We start from the raw sequence: 26,561 nt of genomic DNA, 5'->3' as shown, positions 1-26,561 counted from the left end.
ATCCCCTCAACTGGCTGACCACAAACTAGTTCTGTTCGAGAAACTGTAGAGTTTCCTGCACTGGACCTTGAATCAGTGAACTGAACTCTGCATGTCCGCTAAGGTCAGGGAAATCCCAAAGGGACTTCTCTGTGGTGCAACTCGCCCTTTACTGTCACACAGAATTGGACAGTAGTCCTGCAGGGACTGTGATTTCTAGCATCATGGATGATCTTGTTGGAGGCAGTAAATCAAGACCACACAGGGCCCAATATTGCAAGAGCCAGATTCACCATGTCCTCTTAGGTCAGGGCTGCTTTGTGACTTTGATCACGTATTTCACAATGCAAGTTGTAACTAGTAAAGAATCACTACAGCCGCGCTGAATCCACCTTAGGCCAGGTTCACAAATGCATTGGGGTTTCACATTACTCCCTTTCTAGGAGAACATAACAGAAACTACAAATGAAAGCTCAAAGCAACATCTTCTGTTCCCTTGTATTCTTCATTCTGTTCCCTTGTATTCTTCATTCTGTTCCCTTGTATTCTTCATTCTGTTCCCTTGTATTCTTCATTCTGTTCCCTTGTATTCTTCATTCTGTCCCCTTGTATTCTTCATTCTGTCCCCTTGTATTCTTCATTCTGTCCCCTTGTATTCTTCATTCTGTCCCCTTATATTCTTCATTCTGTCCCCTTATATTCTTCATTCTGTCCCCTTATATTCTTCATTCTGTCCCCTTATATTCTTCATTCTGTCCCCTTATATTCTTCATTCTGTCCCCTTATATTCTTATATTCTTCATTCTGTCCCCTTATATTCTTATATTCTTCATTCTGTCCCCTTATATTCTTCATTCTGTCGCCTTATATTCTTCATTCTGTCGCCTTATATTCTTCATTCTGTCGCCTTATATTCTTCATTCTGTCGCCTTATATTCTTCATTCTGTCGCCTTATATTCTTCATTCTGTCGCCTTATATTCTTCATTCTGTCGCCTTATATTCTTCATTCTGTCGCCTTATATTCTTCATTCTGTCGCCTTATATTCTTCGCCTTATATTCTTCATTCTGTCCCCTTGTATTCTTCATTCTGTCCCCTTGTATTCTTCATTCTGTCCCCTTGTATTCTTCATTCTGTCCCCTTGTATTCTTCATTCTGTCCCCTTGTATTCTTTATTCTGTTGCCTCGTATTCTGCGTTCGGTTCCCTCGTATTCTGCGTTCGGTTCCCTTTTATATACACGTCATTGTATCTTCTGTGATACATCAGTTCTATACAGGCTACTGCACTATTTTTCCCACTTATAATAACTGACTAGTAAACCGAACCTGATAAAATGTGTGAACTTAGCTTAAAGGGCATCTACCACCAGGATGAAGGGCTTTATGCAAATGAGCCTGAGGTGCTCCAGGCCCCATAGGTGTTAATGGAGCTTGGAGCCCCTCAGGCTCATTTGCATTCAGCATTTCATCCTAGTCATAGATGACTTTTAAAAGTCCAGTTACCATTTTGTTAAAGGGTCTTTTTCCTGCAGATAGGGCCTAACTTGCTTATCGTGGGGGTCTCCGTGATGAGCCCCCCCCCCCCCCCCCCAGATAACGAGAACGGTGTGTTGGACGGGGTACCAGATACTTCCGTCAGACCCCTCGTCACGCCGCAAGATGAATTGAACAGATGGCCGTGCATGACCGTTCTGCTCCATTCATCTCTATGGAGCCGATGGAGATTGCGCACGTCGCGTATTAGTTATGTAGTGTTAGGTATGCCAGCCATTGACGTGTATTCTACTGGGGACATACATTGTATATTTTAGGAATATATGTAGGACCATGATGTATACCACCTCCTATGTACTCAACACCTCTGTCGCTCCTAAAGATGTGCTCTACTCATCCGTGGGAGAGACGAGGGGTCTGACAGTATTACATGCCCCCCCCCCCCGTTCTCGTGATCTGTGGGTAATCGTGATCACTTAGACCCTCATTGATCAGCAAGTTAGGCCCAATCCTGTGAATAGGGCCTAACTTGTTTTGTGAGAAAACCACTTTAAGTGAAAAACATCTAATTTTGTCTTCAAGTTTGTTCCGATCTCAGCCCTAGTCTTATCCGACCGTCCGTTTTTTCTGGTCCTAGTTGTCATCCCACTTTATGTCAGACTTTCACAGCTCTGCGCTACTTCCATGAAACACGTGTGTGAAAAACGGACCTCCATTAGGACGACTTCCACATAGAACTTTTATTTACGAAGATGGAACCTAGATTGGTCAGAACCATAGCCCGATTCAAGCTCCATCGTGACTGCGGTTACTGACGTGAGACGCCGTTGTCTCGTTTCTCTGTCAGTGGTTAGCGGCAACATTTTTTCTTGTCTGGAAGAGCGACTCGAGTATATATACATGTGGGTTTTTACTTCTATACAACTTTAAGGTTCAGTATCTTGTTCACACGATGTCCGGTTTGCAGGTTAGGGAAGTCGTATATCGGAGATGATTATATGGTTATAGACTTGTATCGCCTAGTTTACAAGATTCTGTATAGAGCGTATAAATGTGTGAGGGGCGAGATGTCACCGGTGTATACGGTTATGTGACACCCTGCTATATGCCCGCCACCATGACCAGCCCTGCCAGCTGTGACACACGTTTGTTTGTAAGCAGTGCTGCAGGGGATTTCTCACCCCCTCCCCTGCCAGCGCCGCCATCTTTTCTCTATTGATTTGCATGCTGCTCTCCTCATTCATAAAAAACAAGCAGAGGAGATCGGGGCGGCAGCTGCAGCCTCCTCCTCCTCCTCCTCCTCCTCCTCCTCCTCCTCCTCCTGCTCTCCCTCCCCCACCTGCACGGCTATTGTCACGGTGAACATGTCCCAAGTGCACAGAGCACAGCGGGGTGGGGTCGGATGTAGGGGGGGGGGGGGGCGGCTCACGCTGCCGCCCGTGTCCCCGGCCCGGTATTTGTGAATAGGAGCGGAGCCTGACGGGGTCACGTGACCCGCGGCCATTCATAAAAACTTCTTCCCAGGCTCCTGTCACACGACGCACCGTGTGTATAGGGACCTGGCTGTTCGCTGCACTGCCCTATATACACACACAACTCCTTATGTTCTGTGCAAATATTACCATGGGAGAAAAAAGAACATCAGGCAAATTAACCTTTTCCTCATAATGTGGTCATTCACTTCATTATATTGTGCAAGGAGGAGGAAGTCACTGATTCTGACGTGGAAGATGCAATAAAAAAGCCATTTTTCATTCTATGTATTCACTTCCCACTTATTGTTTTTGGAAGGTGCATGTCTAGTTTCAGAAATCACTCCCATCACTGGCTGAACTCTGCTTGTGTGTGGTCAGTTTTGTTGGCATGTGTTCACACACAACGTTTTGAAAAGCGACTTGTAGGCCGCCGCATCGCAGGCGCAATTCAAATGAAATGCTCGCCATCAGGAGCGATCGCCATGTACTTTGCACAGGGAGCCGGTTACTCGGACTGAACTGGCGCATGGGCAGCTAGGTTGTGCCGCACGCTCCGTAGAAATGTTTCCGTTAACAAACCTTGCACAAACCACCTACTGTACCCACCCAGTATTATACTGGTCCCTACACTGTGTAATGCCCCTTGCACACGAATGTGTGCTTGCCCCGGTTACACCGCACCATGACCGGGCGCCATAGACCTCTATGGGGGCTGAGATTGTGCCGCAAATTGTAAAGCTATATTAATGGCCCCCCATGCGGTCGTGTGCACAAGGCCTTTTTTTTTTTTTTTTTTTGGATAGCCCCATAATATGATGCCCCATTTTTCGTTGGCCACGGTGTAAAATGCCCACATTCTTTTGAATGACCCTTTGTCTCTAGGTTTCTGCACACCCGGATTTATAATGGCCCCATTTTTGTAGCCTTCATGTTTTTATGAACGTTTTTTCGGATATGCCTCCTCCGTTATTCCCCTTCTTTACCCTTTGCAGCGTCCCACGGGGTTGTCTTCTGTCTTATATCATCTATTCTGCTCAAACACATCCTCCTCACGAATCACACGACCATAGATGTGTGTTTTGTCCTTAATAATGATTAAAAGTAAAGTGCTATGGATTTCAATGGCGCTATATTAAAATAAATTATTGTGCGATGGCTCCATTCTTTAACATTGCAGTCAGCTCTATCTGCAGCCAGGATTGCGGGACGCAGTTGAAAATCGAAGGACTGTCCCTCTAAATTTTTAATCTTTGGGAGATGTGTGTGTATTCAGTCACAGACCTGGAGAATGTCCTGGTCCTTGACCTCTGCAAAATGGACTAAGTTCACAATGCAACTTTTTCTAAACACACCCCCGGCCCGCATGGACTTATCATTCCCGATTGCTAGATTGTCCGCTCCCAATCCACTGGTAAAACAACATAAATGTGGATTCGCTCCTGGTTTTCATGTATCTTGTGCTGCGGATTGGTAGAAGAAGGAACCTACCACAGATCTGCATCAGAATATTGGCATGCTTTGCACTTGACAGACCGTGAACAGCAGTGTTAGAGATACCTGAGCACTGTGCTCAGCAATTTCCGACGCTCCAATACTATTGAATGGGCCCCAGTTCTTCGGATTGCTAGGCGTCCTAGCAGTCGGACCCTCACTGATCAGCTTGAGCCCCCACCCAATTGAAAAGGCCTCATGTAACCTGGATGGAAAGTTGTCCCCTTTAATGCTTATCTGATGCAAAGCTCTGACATGGTTTCCAGGCTTCCGTTTTCCATGACGTCCCCCATGACGGCCCACCTGGAGGATTACCCCTTGACCTCTGCAGGGACAGGAAGAAGAGAGGTTAAATGTCCCTCCCCCTGCATCCCTCGCCAGTGTTCTTCCTGTCCCTACACAGGCAGGGGGAAGAGAGGGTCTCTCTCCTTCTCATCTCCTTAGGGGGGTGGGAGTGGAGGGGGACGCCTTTATGAGGCGCGGTACCTGGTGCTAAGATCCTCTCCTCTCCTGGCCTCGATCGATCTCCTTCCTGGCTGACATCTAAATGGGGAGGTATTGGTGTGATCCCTGCGGTCCTGCGTTGATCCACGGCAGCACCACATGTTCCGGCTCCCGATGGTGAGGCGCAGCTGCGTTCCACCGGCCTCCGATGACGACTTCCGGTTTTGTGATGACGACTTCCGGTTTTGCGTTCCACTGGCCGGATGACGACTTCCGGTCCGCGCGCACCGGAAGTGACGCTCGTCATTGGCGTTCGGGAGTCAGGAGCGTGGAGCGGTGAGTTTAAAAGGCAGAGAGTCTACTAGAGACCTTCTCTTGCTTCTGAGATATCCGCAGGTGATTTATTGCAGATCTAAGTGTGTCACAGACAGGTTAGTGAAACACACGATGACTGATCATTTATCTGTACCACCGCTCCACTTACACCTCCACTTACACCTCTACCTCCTCCCCTGTCCACAGGCAAGCATGGACCCAGTTCCCCTTCCTCAGATATCTGTAAGTAAGGGGTCTGGAGGGTGGTTCGTGGAGGGGGGGCCCTGTATATATATATATACATCCCCTATGCTTCCTCTTGTCTTCTTCTCACATGTAGGAGAGAAAAGACAAAGAGAAGAAAGAGGATAAAAAAGAGGAAAAGAAGGAAGACAAGTCTAAGACTAAAACCCTTCCATCTCGCAGATGCAATATGTGTTTTAATAAACTTCCAGAATCCTATAAAAAACCGCTATGCAGAGACTGCCTTGACAGCATAATGCGGGAAGAAAAAGCGTCCTTCATGGACGAGATGAGATCCATGTTCAAATCCGAAGTAAAAAACACAGTTGCATCCCTCTTTTCTGAAGGAATTCCTCCTAAAAGGTTCAAACCCTCTGAACCAAATCCGGAGGAGATGGATTCAGACCAAGACAGGGCTTCCTGTTCCTACCAAGGAGGCGAGGAAGAACAGTTAGATAGCCAAGAACAAAAAAACGACACCAGATTCCTTTTTTCTATGGACAACTTGGACACCTTATTAAAGGCAGTCCGAGAAACACTAAACATTGAAGATCCTGTGGAGATTAAGTCTGTACAGGACGAACTCTTTGGTTGCTTAAGAGCAAAAAAGAAGAGGGTATTCCCAGTTAATAATGTACTAGAAGACCTTATCCGGGAAGAGTGGAAAGATCCAGAGAAACGGCTATCAGTGACCAGGGATTTCAGGAACAGACTCGTATTCGACGAGGAGAAGTCAAAATACTGGAATTCAATCCCAAAGGTGGATATCCAGATTACCAAGATGGTTAAGAAGACCGATCTCCCCTTTGAGGATGCGACCCAACTTAAAGACCCCATGGATCGCAAATCTGACAGCGTCTTAAAAAAGACCTGGGAATCGGCAATGCTAAATCTGAAGGCAAATGTCGCAACCACATCTATCGCCAGGACAATGACCTGCTGGCTAAATGGGTTAGAGAACCAAATTATTGGCGGAACCTCGAGAGAGAAGCTTCTGGAGTCTTTGCCACTGCTAAAACTAGCAACTACCTTCATCGCAGATGCTTCAGGGGAATGCGTCAGGTTTTCCGCCAAAGAAGGAGCTCTCTCTAACGTTGCCCGCAGAGCCCTCTGGCTCAAGCAGTGGTCGGGTGACTTCCGTTCTAAATCTAACCTATGTGGCATACCCTTTTCCGGCGAATTCCTATTTGGTCCGGAACTGGATACGATCCTGGAGAAAGCTGCAGATAGGAAAAAAGGCTTTCCAGAACCTAGACAGAAAAGGCATTCCTTTCGTGATTCCCGCGACAAAGTTCCATCCTATCGTGGGAAAGGAAAACAAGGCAGATGGAGCTATACCAAAGGAGGTAGAGGTAGAGGTTACAGTTCCTTCCAGAACACCCAACCCAACCCTGCCAGAAAGCAATGACGCCAGGGTGGGGGGAAGACTAGCTCTTTTCCCCTCTCAGTGGAAGCAAAGCATAAAGAATGCCTGGATCCTACAAGTCATACGCGATGGCTACAAGATCGAATTGAATACCCCTCCCCCTCAAACATTTGTGACAACAAAGACATCTTCTCAACAAATGCTTCTACTCATGTGGGAAGAGGTTCAATCCCTATTACTCAAAAATTTCATTTCTCCTGTACCTCCCCACCATCAGAGGAAAGGGTTCTACTCCCCCCTCTTCTTGGTTCAGAAACCGAATGGAGCCTACAGGATGATCATAAACTTAAAGAGTCTGAATACCCATATCAAATACAGAAGATTCAAGATGGAGTCCCTAAAATCCACAACACCATTGATCCCCAAAGGGGCAGCTCTTTGCACCATAGACTTAAAAGACGCGTATTACCACGTCCCAATCCATCCCATCTCTCAAAAATTCCTGAGATTTGCCATCCGGTCCCCGGAAAACCAGGTAAGACACTTCCAATTCAGAGCTCTACCATTCGGGATCTCCTCAGCTCCCAGACTATTCACAAAAATTATGGCAGAGGTGGTAGCAGTTCTGAGACAAAGAAACATACTACTGATTCCTTACTTGGACGATCTCCTCCTAATCTCAGGCTCAGAAGAAACCTTGTTATCCCAGAGAGACATGACATTGACAATCCTAAAAAGCCTAGGTTGGATTATAAATTTCGAAAAATCAAACCTCCAGCCAAGTACCAAGCAAAAATTTCTGGGAATATTGTTGGACTCAGTACATCAACACTCAATTCTCCCAGAAGAGAAGATCAAAAATCTCACCCTACAGGTATCTCTGTTCCAAACCAAACAGAAGTGCTCAATCCGGGAAGCTATGAAACTCCTGGGCCTTCTTACATCCTGTATAGCTGCTGTCCCCTGGGCTCAAAGTCACACAAGAGATCTTCAAATTTGGATTCTCTCGTCCTGGGACAAAAATCTAAACCACCTGGAAAGAAAAACCAACATTCCCTTATGGGTAAAAAGTTCACTAAATTGGTGGAAGACAGTGGAAAACCTCTCCAAGGGCCTAAAATGGAACAATTGGCCAGTTACATCAATCCTAACAGATGCAAGCAAGACAGGTTGGGGAGCGAAACTTCCGGGGAAACTGATTCAAGGTCAGTGGTCCCAGTCAGAGATAAGCAGATCATCAAATTACAAAGAATTGAAGGCAGTCTGGGAAACCCTGAAGGCCTGCTCGGATCAAGTACAAGGAAAAAACCTAAAAATATTATCGGACAACACGACCACAGTCGCCTATCTCAGACGCCAGGGGGGCACACAATCAGCATCTCTCCAAAAAATATCAAGGAAGATCTTTCTCTGGGCGGAAGAAAATGTTCTGTCTCTGACGGCAACCCATCTAAAGGGGTCAGAAAACAAAGAGGCAGATTTCCTAAGCCGATACACTCTGGATCCCCACGAGTGGTGCCTAAACAAGGAAATCTTCTTCCAGTTAACCCAGAAATGGGGAGTACCACAAATAGATCTATTTGCCACCAGAGAAAACAAAAAAGCAGACCATTACTTCTCCCTACAGAAGAATACCCCAGACTATCTTCTAGACGCCTTCTGCCACAGTTGGCACTCAAGACTGGCCTATGCCTTCCCTCCACTTCCTCTGATCTCAAGAACAGTACAAAAAATAAGACAAGAAGATCTCAGAATTATCCTGATAGTACCCTTCTGGCCAAAAAGAAGTTGGTTTCCAGCACTGAAGAACTTGGCCCTGGAAGAACCAGTTATTCTCCCTCTAAGGAAGGATCTCCTATACCAGGGGTCCGTTCATCATCCAAATCCAGAATCACTCCATCTATCAGCCTGGATCCTGAGAAACAAATGCTGAAAGCTAAAGGTCTCTCAGAAGAAGTCATTGCAACATTACAGGCAAGTAGGAAGCCAGTTACTTCAGCGATCTACCACAAAATCTGGAAAAGATTTGTATCCTTTTGCCATCCTGAAATTCCTAATCTGTCTTCTCCTAACATACAGCAGATATTGGAGTTTCTTCAAGCAGGACTGACCAAAGGCCTAAGGACCAGCACACTAAAGGTCCAAGTCTCAGCCCTCAGCGTTTTCTTTGACGTCTCTCTGGCTGACCATAGGTGGGTAAGACGATTCCTTAGAGCATCCTCTAGACTAAGTCCCAAATGTCCTGTCAGGACTCCTCCCTGGGACTTATCAATAGTCCTGAATGGCCTTATACAGGGGCCCTTCGAGCCTCTAGAGGACGCTAACATAAAAAATATCACCCTTAAAACTGCCTTTCTTGTTGCTATAACAACTGCTAGAAGGTTAGGAGAAATCCAGGCACTCTCCATTAATGAACCTTACCTTAAAATTACGGATGATAGAATATCCCTGATGCTTGATCCAAATTTCCTACCCAAAGTAACTACAGATTTCCATCGTAGCCAGGAAATTATTCTCCCCTCCTTTTGCCAAAAACCAAAAACCTTGGGAGAAGCTAAATGGCATACTTTAGACGTGAGAAGAATAGTGTTACACTATCTCGAAACAACTAATAACTGGCGGAAAGACTCAAACTTGTTTCTTCAGTTCCAGGGCAAGAACAGAGGAAGAAAAGCATCAAAGATCACCATCGCCCGCTGGATTAGACAGACTATCCGGGACTGTTATTCTATCCAAAACTTAGAAGCTCCTACAAATCTTAAGGCCCATTCTACCAGGGCAGTAGCCACTTCCTGGGCAGAGCGAGCAGGAGCTTCCCTGGACCAAATCTGTAAAGCCGCAACCTGGTCCAGTTCCACAACCTTTGCGAAACATTACAGACTGGACTTACATTCTACCAAGGACCTGTCATTTGGTAGAAAAGTTCTGCAAACAGTAGTCCCTCCCTAAAAAATTCCTTTTGTTATCTGGTATATCTCCAGGTGGGCCGTCATGGGGGACGTCATGGAAAGCGAGAATTAGACTCACCGGTAATTCGTTTTCCATCTAGTCCACCATGACGGCCTGGAATTTTTTCCCAACCCTTACAAATGTTATTATATGGTTTTTTATTGTATGTGGAGTAACATGCTAATAAAACCTCTTGCATCCTTCCATTGGTGTAATTATTTGGTAGAACACTGGCGAGGGATGCAGGGGGAGGGACATTTAACCTCTCTTCTTCCTGTCCCTGCAGAGGTCAAGGGGTAATCCTCCAGGTGGGCCGTCATGGTGGACTAGATGGAAAACGAATTACCGGTGAGTCTAATTCTCGCTTTATTGCACTGCTAACTACTATAGGCTCTTGCTCCCCCTTTGGAGGAGCGCTGCTCCATATGACCACGGCAGTGAATTCTGCCCTTCCTCCTCCGCTGACCTGTATTAACTTGCTTGAAATTATTGCTCGGCTTCCCCTATTTATAGTGAAAAGCTCATAGCAGCCCACTGTCCTCACACAGCTATTTATACTAACAGTCTAGATCTTCCGTAATTACAGGTTGGATCCATACAGAAGCCTCGCTTTCAGATGTGTTTGCACAGTTTACTCTCCCCCGGGCCTCTTTTCACTGATTTCCACACCTACTATCACCTTCTGACAAGTTTCTTCAAGTTGTAGCAGATAGGAAAAACAATCTCCTGTAGTTGTGTAGCTCGCTGTAGAATTACAGTGGAAGCGTGTAATTGTACAATGACTGTCACGGGAAGACTTGATGCTGCGGTATGATACTCGCCGTGTAGACCTCAGGGCACTGCGATTATGACATAACAGGTATCCCCGCTGGTAGGCCTCATCAACGTGTAGCCCTAATCAGGGGGGTAGTGCATGGCTGGAGGGGTGTAATAGCCTTGTACACTGAACTGTAATATCCAAATTTTTTGTTTTGTACCCTTAAACAAGAATGATCCTTGGTCCTCGAATACTCCAGACTATTGCAGGACCATTCGGTTACAATTAAAGTTTCCAGATTTTCGTTCCAGCAACGTTGCGTTTGGCTCATACGTTGATGTTCCGGGTTGGGAGTAGTTGCAACGGACGTTACAACTCAATGTCGCGATTCACTGGATGTTGGGTCTAGGGCTTTTATTTTTTTCAACCATTGTGAATATATCCACACACTGCTTTTCACTTGGCTCTCTACAATAAACTTCACCGCAACCCTCCTCTATGCTCCGAGCTGCTGCTGTAGTATCTGATTTTAGTATTTTTTAACTTGGAACTGGATGTAAATGCCGTGGCGCGGTTTGTTGCAGAGTGCTAAGTGCACAGCAGGGCAAGGACACTTGCCCACAGTTTGAATGGAACCATAAAGGCGCTGGCACAGTTGCTGTTTCTCTGTTGGATTATTATACCCTAGTATGGCACTCCTTGAATTATAGGGCACACGTATCAGTGGGGTCCACTGGAACATCTTTTGATAGTTAGGATTTTCAAAGGAGGGACAGACACGTCACAATTGTGGGTCAACCTACCCGCGGAAGGATGGAAATGTTTCCTATCCAACAGGATTCCTATTGCCCAAATTGGCCTTACCTCCTCTATAAAGGAACTTTGTATAATGCCCCTGTGTGTCGGTACTATATATGTGTATATGTATGAGTGCGTTTATGTATATAGGTACATACATATACATGTGCAATTTTTTTTCTCCATATAAATACGCTGACCGAGGTACACGATGGCGCCGACGGAGATTATATGCGGCGTATTGCGAATCTATGATACGTCCACTTTTATGAGGCCTTCCATATTTACTTGTAATGTAAGGATTTCAGTATTATTGATTGTCATATTGGGTAATATTGGGCGATCTCATCTTTTATACAGCATATAGATTTTGGCATCCCATTTATTTCTATAAGGGGAACTGCACTCGATTGGGGGATTTACAGACATTCAGCAAACCACAGTCTGCTCTGGTATGTTTCTGGTATGGATACTTCCGCAAATTCGGCTGCAGCCTGTGGGCGACGCTCAACCTTTGCATTGCAAAAAATGTGCATTGGAGGGGTTTTTCTTTTGGAAATGTTTTTATCATTGTGTATGTATGGGATTGTCATCAGCCCCATACACTACAATGCTTCTCTGTTGCACTGCAAATTTGCTGTATAGAAATTCAGCATGAAAATCTGCTGGTTATAAGAATGAGTCCACAAGTGGAATTCCAATATATATATCTATATATCAAAAGTTTTTACGTGGCAAAACCCTCATCCAGCTTTGCCAAATCACAGGTTGGGTTGTGATGGCTTTCCTCCTGTCCACCATATGTTTAGTATGTTTCCCAGTGAGGGTGTGCAAACTATATATCTGTCCCTATACACTTGCTGATGTTTTTGGGGTATGGCTAGGTAGGCTTGTTCGGGGGTTAGAAGTGACCTCGCTTTGAACGCTGCTGCGGTTATTTCCTGCAATGTCTCCTATGATGCAGAATATTTTAGATTTAGCAGCCGCAGAGTTTGCTTCTATCACATGGAAGGGATACCAGCGAGCGCCATGACTGCACATTTAATGGTTGTCGGATGCTGTACCCAAATGTCCCCACGGAATACTCCTAACACCCTGTACCCGGATGCTGCCTCTGGGCCCTCTGTACCTTTTGTCTATCTTGCACCATCAAAGCTTCTGATGTTTAAGATTATCTGAATGGCCACCGGATGGAAAGCTTCATCCCTGATAATATACAATCAGGTCAGGGCATAATTAGACTACAGGGGGGTAAGGGGCTGCCTGTGGCGTTTTAGGACATGGTTTCAAGTAGTAATTGCTTACAGTCCTCATCCACTATACAGTCACAGTCTGGAATCCTTGTAATCCTTGCCAAAAAAAGATGTTTCCATCCTGCTGTTTTATACATTTGCTTGGAATACGGCAACAAATCAGTTTCTTCACGGACCTGCATACCACAAATCTCCTTTACTTTTCTCCCATATTGTAAATCAAGGTCCAGAATTCTCATCTAATTAATCTTTATAGGGATCAGATTCCAATTCCCGGATTTCCAGACTGTGTTTGTCTGAAAAACATTAAGAGGCTGTTCACACATTCAGGATTTTCCTATAATACGCACATGTTGGGTTTAAAAAGACTGTAGGCTCACCCTGCTGTCTCTCTTTGTACCATATGGATTTTTCCTGCCATGTATGAATCCGCTGATCCTCTTCCCATGATCAGCCAGAATGTAGACTAGCCACTAGCCGTTTAGGTCTAAGGGAGTGCCGAAAATAACAGGTTATTGGGGGATTTGTCACGTTGTGGGGTTACCGTGCCTGATGATAACTCCCGCCTACCGAATATCTCTAGAGGCTCCGGCTTCTGATATATCAGGGAAGCGGTGAGGCAGATCTATGCCAGGTCCTGACTGGTGTTGAATTGCATTATCACCTGTTCCAGTTCCTGCCACAGGCCGGCCCGTTCCTCTGTTGGTCACTGCAGCCCTCACATAAGGAGAATGGTCACAATTCCTTTTTGGTCCCATATACCCGAATAAAGAGTGGTCGCACATGCATGACAAACTCCACATTCCGCCCTGCCATGGGAAGAAGAGGGTTGGTGCGGTTAGTGCAAATTGGATATGTCATAAATACACAAGACAGAAAGTCCTAAAATGTAGTATTTACTTTGGTATTGGATCTAGAATGTTTACAGATTATCTGAGTATTAATGAGGGTGAAATCTATTATTTAATGTATACTCTATACATAGAATTGGGGATAAAAGCTGATCAGTGGGGGGTCCAACTTCTGGAACCCCCAAGCAATCATGAGAATGGCAGTCCTGTTCTTCTCACAAATGGGTGGAGAGGGAGGACCAGACATGTCCTGCTGCTCCATTCAATTGTTGCTTGTCCTGTCTCTCCACCTATTAGTGAAAATGGGACCCCCGTTCTCTGGTTTGTTATGGGGATCCCAGCACCTTGCTTCTTCTAACTTAATTAGTTAAAACCCCTTTATGGCTCCGCCACATAAATTACGGTAAGTTGTTCCGCAGACTTTCATTCTGGATCTGCTTGTAGAAAATCACCAGTGTATTACAATACCAGCTTAGTGGGTCCACGGACAGATGAAACAACTCCAAAAGACACTCTGAAGGAATAATCTGCTGCAGAAATTGACTCTTTGGTGCAGTTTTTTTAATCCTAAATATTTGAATGGCACATTTTGCCCTGCTTAGTGATTGAATTATGCATTTTATACATTATAAATATGTATATTTGAGCAATAAAATGTTTTACATTTTGCCCGATGGGGAGTTTTTGTTGCCTGATTACAGTGTTTTGGCACAATACAACATTGAATCTTGTCCAGGGAAAACCTCTGTGAACTATTGAGGTTTTTTTTTTTTTGCCTAGTAAACAAGTGTTTGTGTTTTTCTACACGAGCGACATCTGTGCAGAATTGCATCTACTTACAGAAAATTCTGTCATTTTGCAGAGTATTTAATTTCTGCCAGAGGTTGGTTCTAATCTTGCAGACGCCATAATTAACGTGGTACACGAAAAACACAGGAAATGAAATCACTTAAAATACCCAGCTATTTTTTTTTCTCTCTCTCCTGAAAGTTTTTTCCTCCCTTTAGGGATCACATATAATTATCTTGTGATCGATAGATAAGCCTTATTGCTTCCTGACAGACTTTGTACTGCTGAAATCCAGGATGCTGTGTTAAGCAGGGCGACAATAGTCCGAGGAATGTGCTCTGGTGGAGGTTACTCGCTTTTGCTTTGTCTCAAATTACATGGACGTTTTTTTTTTTTTTTTGTTTTTTTTTTTTACTTGAAGGGGTTTTTTTTCGACATACCGTAGTTCTATATTTTATTCACGATAATATAGATTTTTTTTTTTTTACTATTGCTTTTGTCCTTTCGAGGTGTGTCTTTCATAATGGCTCTGCGTTATATTATTAGGCTTTTCTCAGGCCGAAAAAAATGGGTCCACGTGTCCATTGGTGTCTCATCCACATCCCAGTAAAACTTTGTGTCATCCGTTTATCGCCCGTTTTTGCAGATCCAAAAAAAGAAAACGGGAAGGCTAGCTTGCTCCTTTCCTTAAATTGTGGCATCATTGTGATACCTGGAAACAGATCCTGAAGTCTGGTCATCCTTGTGCTTTGTCCTGTTCTATAGGAAGGTCCAAGCTGCAAACACGGGTAGGAATAGAACCTGTTGAGAGTTTTGCAACTCGCACAATAAGACAAGGCCTTGTGTCTGATCCCATAAAAATGAATGTGCCTGTGTGCGGCTGTCTTGTAAATTTTTTAGTTTTACACCTACGTTAGATGCGAACATTTATGCGAATTTCACATTTAAGGGGTTTTGGTACCAACACGAGCAGGAGCTGACTTGAGGTAAATATAAGTTATATGTTACTTTTACAACAAAAAAACCATTAGGGTAGATTTGACAATATATTTGACAGAAATTTGTCCTAATTCGTTCCAAGAATGTATTTAAAACTTTCAATACAAGTGGTCTACAGCATTTTAGACATTTTTATGTGAGGTCTGGCACAGGGGATGTGGTCTAAATTACACCAAAATTTGACACGTTTCTGAGGTAAACTAAGCCGACCAATAGATGGAGCGATATTTGACTTGAAAACGTCTGGTACTATTCTGCATTTATTATCGTTTCGAACGTAGAAATAAAGTTCTTAGTCATGGTCTAACCTAGACCATAACTAAGAACTTTATTTCTACGTTCGAAACGTGTAGGTCTTATGGTTAATGCCATGTAATCTGCATTTTTAATGGATTTAAATAAAGACTAATAATTTTTATTTGTATGGAGTGCCGGTCTCAACTTACCTTTTGCATTGGATTAACGAGGATATTTGCCCACAGTAATAAAGTGAAGGGGTATTTGTGAAACAATCTGCATTGAACTCCTGTAGATGTCACATGGGGGTTCAGCCTGATATAACATCATGGTGGACAGTTTATTGGCGTAGAAATCCCAAAATAATGGCAATCATTTGGAGTTATTTTCCCTCCACCATGTAGGGGGTAGAGGTAGGGCCGAAGATGGCGGTCTAGTGATTTTAAACGCTCCTATCGCGCAAATCTACACCAGGCCGGGTTTCCTACATATGCTGGCGCACATTTTAAAATTGCGTGTTTACTCTGCTTTTAAGGGGTTTTATCGTGAAGATGCTGTGAATGGATCTGCATTAAATATAACGAGACCAGTAAAATCCTGAACGTGTGAACAGAACCTGAAGTATATCATTCGCTTAGTCTTAACTAGAATCCTCCGGTCACTGCATGCCTTCCTATAGTATGTCATTACCAATTTACTGCAGTGAAAAACAAACTTTTGACAGAATTAAGATTAATTATTGGAATTTGGTGATTTTTTTTTTTCAGGGATTTATTTAATTTGAAAGGCGTTCTTGTCATGCTCCATCAGACATGATGTATAGACCTGGCATTATGTGAGGTCTTCTCAGGGCATCTGCAGATATCCCCGGGTTTGGTGCAGTTATATGGGGAGGCTAAATTAGATCTTCTGTAAGCCTGACATTGCAAGAATTCTCTGCGCGCTCAGACAGAATCATATTCATTATATGTTCCTAATAATATATACATCTATTTAGTTTCTTCTAATGGTGAGAGTCTAGTCTGTATTGATTGCTGTGTCTTTGCTACCTATTTTGCAGCAATAACCTATAGGGAAGTCAAAATTTTACTTGCTGTTTTACAATCCCTGCACAAAATTATTTCAGGGGTAGGAAAAAAACCCCACGTGTATTTTCAGTTCCCACTTAGCGCCTGTACATACAAGTTTTCAGTCGCGTGCGGAAATTGCTAATATCTACCAAAATCCAAATTCTGCTATTGGTTATGTAATCAAAAATGTTCTACATTACGTTGACTGAGCTTTAAATGGTATATTTGGTGTTGGAATAGGAAAACGTAAAGTAGTTCTTGATGGGAAACATTTTCCATGGGAGAATGGCTTTCGCTGGTGTATGGTTTCTCTTCCGAATTTACCAGATGGAGAAGGATACAAAATTTAGCACGTTTTAGTTTTGCAATATTGTGTAAAGAACTTGGAAGGGGATATATTTGTCAACTGACCTAAACTTTGTCTTCTTTGATCCATCATCCTCAGGATTGGTGAGGGTCCGACCTTGACCTAGCGATAAGCAATCTCTTCCTGTTACCATTTAGGTCATGTTCACATGGAGCGGATACTGTATCCAGATTTCAGAGCAAAAACTTCACTAGAGTAAATACAATTTTTAACAATTTCTCCACTAAACCTAAAAATGTACACCCTGAAATTGTCCTGGTTTACAGATCTTGGGTAAAACGATTCATCGATCAGTATGATGGGACTTATTGTAGCTAAATTTTTTTTTTTTTTTTTTTTTTGCTCTGTTCCCCTAGGGCAGTGATGGCAAACCTTTTAGAGACCGGGTGCCCAAGCCCTAAAACCAAAACCCTATTATTTACCATCAAGTGCCAACATGACAATTTAAACAGTAACTTATTGCTCCCCGTTCATCCACAACATTCAATTGTTTCAGCCCCCCCCCCCCCCCCCCGATACACCAATATAGTTGGAAGAAGGAGGGTTAATTCAGACATCATCGTAGCTTCTCTCCAGGGTCTCTATGTACTGGAAGAATCATGGGGCCAGCAAGGGACCTCAAAAGATAATCTGGCCCTGTTTACACCTTCTTACTCTTCCTGCAGTTCCAATCACTTAAGAATGTGTCACCTTAAAAGAGCATTGGGAGCAGCATCTCAAGTTGTCTGGAACTGCAGGAAGATCCAAGTCCTGTCTGGTGAACTCTGTCTTGTGGTGAAGGCCTGGGTGCCCACAGAAAGGGCTCTGAGTGCCACCTCTGGCACCCGTGCCATAGGTTCGCCATCACTGCCCTAGGGTCTTGTATTTTTTGTAAAGCTCTAAATATGGCAGCATTGTCTGTTTTTTATGAAATTCTGTAACTAATAAATCACAACTTTTTTTCTTATTTTAATATTTTTTATTTTTTTTGTCTTCATTCTTAAACGGAAAATAGTTTTGGTTCAGGAAACCAGTGTGTGTGTGTTTTTGATTAAAAACCCCCTACAGATATGTCTTTGAAGTGAGGAAATGTAGGGGCAGTATGATTATTATTGCATATGGGATACAACCTTGAGAGCAGATGAAGTTCGGCGTCTCTGGAATAAAAGCTTCAGTTACTTCACATGCAAAATGGGATGTTATCGCATAGACGCCGATTCTTCTTTTTTTGACTTCAAGCTAAAAACTCCACTTGAGTTTTTGTAGCCAAATTCATGATGTAAATACTTTTCTGGATTTGACTCCTAAAAGTGCATAGAAAAGCATCAAAACATTGACGTTCTTTTAAAAACGTTGTATTTTTAAAAAAATATATATATTGTGTATTTACTATAAGAACATTGGTATTTGTAGGCTAGGACCAGGGTGTGCTTCTATTAGGTTTCCAAAAAAAGAAGCTTGAAGACTGTAGGGCATTTAGTTGATGAGTTCGGCAACGTGTTTGTCCTGGTGAAGTTGTCGCTTCAGCGTTTCGTGTCCTGCCACTGTTGCAATCTGATACTTCATCCCAAGCATTTCTTTATCTGTCTCGCCACCAACTTTTGCTTTTTATCTTGTGTCTTCTGCACCATGAGGTGCCATTATTTAGTGAGGGGTCAACTGGTGGTTTTTGTAACAATTGACACATTAAAAATCTGCTGTTCTGAGTATGCAGGGACTCCTTACATCATATATATCTGTGATGGTTGGCATCCCTTTCCTGCGGCATTGTTTGCTAGTAGAATACGGTCACCACTTCCTGAACCGAACAGATTCATCTGGAGACCTTGTTCTGCATAGCATTGATCAATGGTATTAAAATTTTTGGTAAATGTTAAATGTGTTTATAGTGTAGGTTCGCTGTATGTACTAGGGCAAAATTGCTCTATTGTCCATATAGAAGTTTGCCTGTAAAAGGATCTGTCATGTCGATTGGGTCTCTAAACCAACTACAGGTGCTTATTGAACTGTGGATTAGGGTCCCGAAATTGATCTTTTTGAGGGCTGGAAGTGGTGAAATTTTTTTTAAAAAAATTAACTATACGACATGCTCGGGCGCCTCTTCTCACGATGCAGGAAGTAGACATAAAAGAGGACGGTGCCCCGAGTACTTTCGGTGCTTGCGCAGTGAAGCCGGGGTGTACTACGCTGGCTTCAATTGCTGCGATGAAGGGAACAAGGGACGAAGTGAGTATAAAGTTGTTTTATTTATTAACTGATGGCTTAAAAATCACTTAGGAGGAATTGGGACACTAAACCACTTTTCCATAAGGACCTGTTGGTGGTTTAGTGACCCAAATTACCCAGACATGTTCTCTTTAAATTACCAACCTCATTCTGCATAATGTTGATCAATGGTATTAAAATTTTTATTATACGTTTGTAGTGTCGGATCGGGGTGTGACCATATTGCCCCCTTTCTGGTTGGTATACATTATTTATATATATATGATACATTAATCGTTATATAACTTTATTGTTCAACCTTGTGGAATAGTGTAGTAGGCTGCGCTTTACCTACACAGTTTCCCTGGGAAATAATACCGCCTGGGGAGAAAAAAAACTTGTGATCGGTTGGGTGAAATATTTTGGTTTTGGCAGCAAAAAAATTGTGGGTTGGTAACATTGCCCATAATTTGCTTCCCCATAGGATATTATACAAATAGTGTGACTGTTGGTCTCCTGTATGCGGTGGGGTGTCGTGTAGGCTTTGAGGCCATGCTTTCTAGCATGCAGACCATTAGGGTGAAGCCTTCCCAATGTTTCATTTCTAACCCACCCAAAAATGATAAAAATAAGCTTCCAGCTCTTCCTGTTTTCGTAGCTTGCCTATTTCCTCTACATTACGTATTTTTGTCAGTATTGCTGCTTTTTTTTTTTGTAGACAATAAGGACATGAGAAATGTTTCCGGACAATGTTGTTCTTTAAATATCTCCTCTTGAACCTGCGGCTGAGACATTCCATGGTGCTATGTCGTCCAGATAACACCGCACATCATATTACGCCTGTTTTTGTGCCGTTTTGATGACTGCTTTGTTGTATTGTGTTGAGGTAAACAAGCTTGTCGCCCGGATATGCACCACCGCCACCACACTTGACAAAGAGGAAAGATGATCTTCTGTAAATATGTGATGTAAGCCATGGAGTATTTGGTGGAATTTTTACAAAAAAAGGTCATCCCTGCTGGTCCCCACTTTCTCTCAGTTCCATCAAATAGGCCTTCAACATCCTGGATCATCCTGGACAGATACAACAGAATTGTTTATAAAAGTTGACCAGGAATTTATGGTCCATATGGTTTTAGTCGTGTGCAAGAATGTTGTTTACATCCGATAAGGCCTAAATCTGCAGCCAAACACCAGACCAGTTGTTGTAGACCAACAAGTAACTCCTCACTTAAGAAAACCGGTTGCCCTGGCTATGGTCTCCATGTTGCTAAGCACTTTCCTACTGTTAACGCAACCAAAACATTGAAAACATTAACAAACCTGCCAGGGGCAAAAATCTGAGAGGGAACCTGCTCAGTAGTAACGCATACAAAACATTAATGGGAGATGCCACCGGTTTTTGTTCGAAATTGTGAATTTGTTATTTTTTACTTGAAATGTCTATATGTATATTGTATTGGTGCAACTTTGTGTTGCCTAAGGCAACTCTTAAACACGAAGCAATTTCAAGTCCATGACACTTCTGTGAAATTAACTTGGTCCAGTTACGAATCAACAACAGTTGTGCAAATGGAACATATAACAGGTAGAAATCATAGGCCCTTAGCAAGGCAACCCCTATAGAAAATTGGTTCTGTAAGTGAGGACCACAGACCATTTTATCTGTTCTCATCCTTTCTGGCTGTTTTGGTCACTTTTTTGTCATTCTTATCACCTGTAGAGGTAGCATGAGGTGGAGTCTACAACCCACTGCAGTTGCTCAGGTAGTGCAGCTCACCCGGGGTGGCACCTCAATGCAAGCTGAGGCAAGAAGTTTAGCTATGTAGGTCAACACAGTGTCCGGAGCATGAAGCAGATTTCAGGAGACCGGCAAGTATACCACGGCCTTTGGAGGGCAATAACGCAGCAGCGGGACCGTTTCCTCGTCCTCTGGCATTGCTTCTGCCTCCTTACACAGAGACCTGCAAAATGACTCTCAGCAGGCCACTAATATCCATGTATTAGAGGTACCCTGACTTGCATTTGGTACTGGGATGAAATCCTTAGACCCATTGTGAGACCATTTGGGCCTTGGGTTCCTTCTAATGCAAACAATTCCAGGCATTGTGTGGCTGTAGTTGACAGCAGTTTCTTCATAGTGATGGCATTCATGCTATGTTCCCTACCTGTTCCCCAGACTTGAATACGGTTGAGCACATATGGGACCTCATACCTTGTTCTGTCAACCAATGCCACTTTGCACCACAGACTCTACAGAAGTTGACTGATGCTTTAATTCAGGTCTGGGAGAAGATCCATCAGGAGAATATATCCGCTTCTTCATCAGAAGCATTCCCAGGTGTTGTAGGGAGGTCATACAGGCACGTGGAGGCCACACACAATACTGAGCCTCATCAGAAGCATGCCCAGGTGTGTAGGGAGGTCATACAGGCACGTGGAGGCCACACACAATACTGAGCCTCTTCAGAAGCATGCCCAGGTGTTGTAGGGAGGTCATACAGGCACGTGGAGGCCACACACATTACTGAGACTCATCAGGAGCATGCTGAGGCTTTATAGGGAGGTCATACAGGCACGTGGAGGCCACACACAATACTGTGACTCATCAGGAGCATGCTGAGGTGTGTAGGGAGGTCATACAGGCACGTGGAGGCCACACACATTACTGAGCCTCATCAGAAGCATGCCCAGGTGTTGTAGGGAGGTCATACAGGCATGTGGAGGCTACAAACAGTACTGAGCCTCATTTCCTTGTCTTAGGGCATTTCTAATGAAGTTAGATCAGCCTGATATTTGATTTTCCACTTCAGTTTTGAGTATCCTTCCAAATCCAAACCTCCATGGGTATTCATTTTGATTTTCTGTGATAATTTTTATGTTTTGTTGTTCTCAATGCCTTCCACTACGTAATGAATAAAAAATTGCAACTGAGATGTTTCATTCATTGATATCATGTAGTATTTCAGTATTCCGTTTATTCTTTTTTGAGTAGTGTATATCCATTCCTATGGAAGGGGAGATCCAGATTTGCTATCAATGGAGAAGCAGGATCAGAAACATTTAATTGAAGTGGACACTTGAGTGATGAGGCTTTTGGGTCAGTGATCACCGATCAACTTTTTTTGATTTATTATTGTTGGAGTAAAGTCGGGATAAGGTGAACCATCTGAAGTCAACTAAAGGGCAGGTGCAGGTCTGTGTATGTTGCTCGGTCAGTAGGTTTCCTTAGTGTCAGGGTTTGCAGTGTCTTGATCATATGTATAATCACTGCAAGTCTTGAGCGATACGCCTACGACTGGTTCTACGACTGGTTCTCTGACGATGAGATAATCCTTGATGAAATTGTAAACCCTTTGCATCAAACCGTTTGGAATCCGAAAATGTAGCGTAAACTCAATGCATCGAGCGTTCCAACTTTAGAACGAGCAACATGTGGTAACGCAGGGTAGATTTGGGTTGGTCTCCTATAAGGGAAGTATATTCTCCATAGATCTGTTCACACACAATAGCCCTTTGATATAAGGATGTGGCTGTTTTGTGTTGTCTTTTGTAAGCTTTGTGGTCATTCTTACATGCGGCGACAGGGTCTATGTATCTACATCGCATCTTAATGAATTACAGAAGGAGCCTATAATCCAGGGTGGTGATGAATCATCCACATGGCACTCTTTGTTGCTTGAGGATGTAGAATTGCGCTGAGGAAGGAAGCTATATTCTCAAAGACATGTTTTATGATGGCTGTTACAATTCACGTCTCCTACTGTGTATTCAATATAAAGGCACTACGGTCGCTTCTATGTGGCTATTACTGGTTGTGTACTGTATACATTCCGGAATGTTATGTATATTCCGTGCCCCTCCCACCACTGCCATTTTTTATGGCTTTTGGGTCTTTTGTATTCACTTTTCAAAACACCATTATCATTGTAATCCTTCTAATCCTCAGGATTTATTGCTGTATCTCTATAGCGAGCTATTTCGTGCAGCTTGACATGCAAGGACCTGAATACTGCGCGAGCCATCAGACAACCTTTTGCAGGAGCGCTAGATTTGTGTGCTTCGGCTGGTTTCTTTTGCAAGTGGAATGGCTACAAAATGACCGCTGTTATTCTGCTTCAGGTTCTTGTATAAGATCCAAATTAAATAACAATTAAAAAAAAATAATTACAGACCCCGAAAAACACCTATGTGCGACTTGCAAACTGGAACTAAATTTCAGCAGCGTCATGTTATGTCTCATGTTGCCACGTAAACACAAATATTATTTGCAATGTAACAATGTGACCTTATCAACTCTGTGTCGTGTCAGAAGTTACTGTGTAGCTTCATCCTTAAAAGAAATCTGCCGCCGGATCAGGGATTGCAAACCAAGCGTACTTAAATGTCGGTGTGTGCCCCCTCTAGCAGGATTCGCTCTTGTTTTAGCTTATGCCCTTGTTTTTACAAAAAAAAGGCTTTCAAAATTATGCAAATAAGCATGGAGGTCTCCAGGCTCAATTAGCAGTTACGGAACCTGTGGCCCCTGAGGCTCATTTGAATCATTTTTCAACTTTTTTTTTTTTTTGATGTTGTAAAAACAACATAAGAAGTTAAAAGAAGAGCAGATCCTCTCTTTACAGTCCTTCATCCTGGTGGTGGATTTCCTTCAAAGATGGCTCCGGTTTCTGTATTTCAGGTAGCTGTCAAGGATTTTTCAGTGGTTTGGGGAAAAAGTGGCTGCACTTGTATTTCTTTAGATTCATACAAGTTTTTAGTGTTATGAAGGTGTTTGGTAACAATGTACAGTCCACTTTAAAGGAAAGCCTGTTAAATTCCATCTTGATAAACCAGGGACCAGGCATCGTGACTATGGTAATCTTCTTATATTTGTTATCTTCTAAAATCAACTTTTAAAATTGCTACTGAGCCCCTGAACTGGAGAGCTATGTGGTGGTGTGGTGTTGCAAAAGCCCCCCAATGCTGCAACTTCACAGGCTGTTACACTGTCTTGTCCTCCCCCTGTATCCTTCGGCACTTTACTCCCACCCCCACAGCCTACCTTTCAGCACACAGTGGGAGAAGGGGAGTATTTCTACACAGTATTACAGCCTGTGAAGCTACAGTCCCGAGGGTCTTCATTAACACGCCATACAGTGCGCCTGGTTCATTAGCATAATTGTAAAGGTTGATTTTAGAAGGAAGGATAACAGATATAACATGATTACAGTCATGGTGCTTTATCTTTGAGTAAGTGACCCTGGTTTATCATGATGGATTTTGATGGTAGATTTCCTTTTAGTCAAAGTGTACACTGTGCCTGTTCACTTGGTCTATCGATCACAAGTCTTCATCGAATTTATGAATCAAAGCGCCAAACGCACAGCCCCAATGTGCACAGCATCTAAACCTGTCAACACGTGCTGGCAAGAGTGACATTTTTAATCTTTGGTATGTTTGTAAAGAAGAAAATAGCCGTTGCTTGGAGAGATGCTAAAGGATGGTCAAAGATGATCTCCTGGTGGCCATGCAGGTATTTTTGGACACCTGGTGCAGTTTTCAGTCCTGGGAAGTGTCCGTCTCCAGGCCAAGAAGCAGATGAGTACAAGTGTCCCCCTCCTGTGGCATGTACTACTTGGTGCTCCACCGAAACACTTCCTGACCTTTCTTTGTAAGCTGTAAACACTGCACCTTTAAGAGGTCTTTCTACTTTTAATGCCTAAACACGTCTCGCCTTTCAGCCCTGACAGGTAGCTATTTCTATTTGGCTAATCCTTCTAGACAGGTTATTTTAACCCCTGCCCTTCTGGGATACCTCGACCTGGAGTGTTCTGCTTTTGCTACTTGCTGGTGGGTTCTTCATGTTTCATATCATACAAGATCTTTCTTTGGAGCCACATGTTGGACCACTTTTTGCACCTATTTAATGATGTATATCCTAGCTCTAAGGGCTTATTCACAAAAAATTATGACAGTGTTTTGGCTGCGTTTTACGGAAATGAGACTGATTCAGGCATGGGACTCCATGCATAGTATTATCGTATATAAGGTTGGTCCATAAAGTTCCACCTATAAAATGTACCATATATTTTCTTCTTGTAAGAGGTGCAATTCTCAAGGAAGACATCCAGGTCTCTCCTGAACATGTACAAAGTTTCTCCCATAACTACCTACCTGCAGCAGAGTTACATAGTCTCACTGCTCTTACAGTAAAGAATTTCTGTCTATGGTGATGGAAGAACCACCTCTCCTCTAGGTGTAGAGGATGCCCCCTGTCTATGGTGATGGAAGAACCACCTCTTCTCTAGGTGTAGAGGATTCCCCCTGTCTATGGTGATGATAGAACTACCTCTCCTCTAGGTGTAGAGGATGCCCCCTGTCTATGGTGATGGTAGAGCCACCTCTCCTCTAGGTGTAGAGGATGCCCCCTGTCTATGGTGATGGTAGAGCTACCTCTCCTCTAGGTGTAGAGGATCCCCCCTGTCTATGGTGATGGTAGAACCTCCTCTCCTCTAGGTGTAGAGGATGCCCCCTGTCTATGGTGATGGTAGAATCACCTCTCCTCTAGGTGTAGAGGATTCCCCCTGTCTATGGTGATGGAAGAACCACCTCTCCTCTAGGTGTAGAGGATGCCCCCTGTCTATGGTGATGGAAGAACCACCTCTCCTCTAGGTGTAGAGGATGCCCCTGTCTATGGTGATGGTAGAACCACCTCTCCTCTAGGTGTAGAGGATGCCCCCTGTCTATGGTGATGGTAGAACCTCCTCTCCTCTAGGTGTAGAGGATGCCCCCTGTCTATGGTGATGGTAGAACCACCTCTTCTCTAGGTGTAGAGGATGCCCCCTGTCTATGGTGATGATAGAACCTCCTCTCCTCTAGGTGTAGAGGATGCCCCCTGTCTATGGTGATGGTAGAACCACCTCTTCTCTAGGTGTAGAGGATGCCCCCTGTCTATGGTGATGATAGAACCTCCTCTCCTCTAGGTGTAGAGGATGCCCCCTGTCTATGGTGATGGAAGAACCACCTCTCCTCTAGGTGTAGAGGGTGTCCCCTGTCTATGGTGATGGTATAACCACCTCTCCTCTAGGTGTAGAGGATGCCCCCTGTCTATGGTGATGGTAGAACCTCCTCTCCTCTAGGTGTAGAGGATTCCCCCTGTCTATGGTGATGGTAGAGCCACCTCTCCTCTAGGTGTAGAGGATGCCCCCTGTCTATGGTGATGGTAGAGCCACCTCTCCTCTAGGTGTAGAGGATCCCCCCTGTCTATGGTGATGGTAGAACCTCCTCTCCTCTAGGTGTAGAGGATGTCCCCTGTCTATGGTGATGGTAGAGCCACCTCTCCTCTAGCTGTAGAGGACGCCCCCTGTCTATGGTGATGGTAGAATCACCTCTCCTCTAGGTGTAGAGGATTCCCCCTGTCTATGGTGATGGAAGAACCACCTCTCCTCTAGGTGTAGAGGATGCCCCCTGTCTATGGTGATGGAAGAACCACCTCTCCTCTAGGTGTAGAGGATGCCCC

General features: G+C 43.8%; 2 protein-coding genes across 2 annotated transcripts in view; both read left to right on the top strand.

Annotated features, from left to right (window-relative positions):
- Positions 1–26,561, top strand: part of SPRED2 (sprouty related EVH1 domain containing 2) — a 68,253-nt gene that overhangs the window by 4,937 nt on the left and 36,755 nt on the right. The window lies entirely within an intron of this gene.
- Positions 7,884–9,576, top strand: LOC140121142 (uncharacterized). Its single transcript, XM_072140405.1, has 2 exons — positions 7,884–9,001; positions 9,456–9,576. Exons 1-2 carry the CDS (start codon positions 7,929–7,931, stop codon positions 9,550–9,552), a joined length of 1,170 nt encoding a protein of 389 aa, XP_071996506.1. The 5' UTR covers positions 7,884–7,928; the 3' UTR covers positions 9,553–9,576.

The sequence above is a fragment of the Engystomops pustulosus genome, chromosome 3, assembly GCF_040894005.1.
Source record: "Engystomops pustulosus chromosome 3, aEngPut4.maternal, whole genome shotgun sequence".
Taxonomy (NCBI): Eukaryota; Metazoa; Chordata; class Amphibia; order Anura; family Leptodactylidae; genus Engystomops; species Engystomops pustulosus.
The sequence above is the reverse complement of the archived record's forward strand: the minus strand, read 5'-3'. Positions and strand labels throughout refer to the sequence as shown.

Excerpts from the sequence above, each read along its gene's own strand:
- LOC140121142 (XM_072140405.1), top strand. The coding sequence starts at position 7,929 with ATGGAACAATTGGCCAGTTACATCAATCCTAACAGATGCAAGCAAGAC. Across the intron at positions 9,002-9,455 it reads GTCTCTCTGGCTGACCATAG|TTCCAGGGCAAGAACAGAGG; the intron begins GTGGGTAAGACG and ends TTGTTTCTTCAG.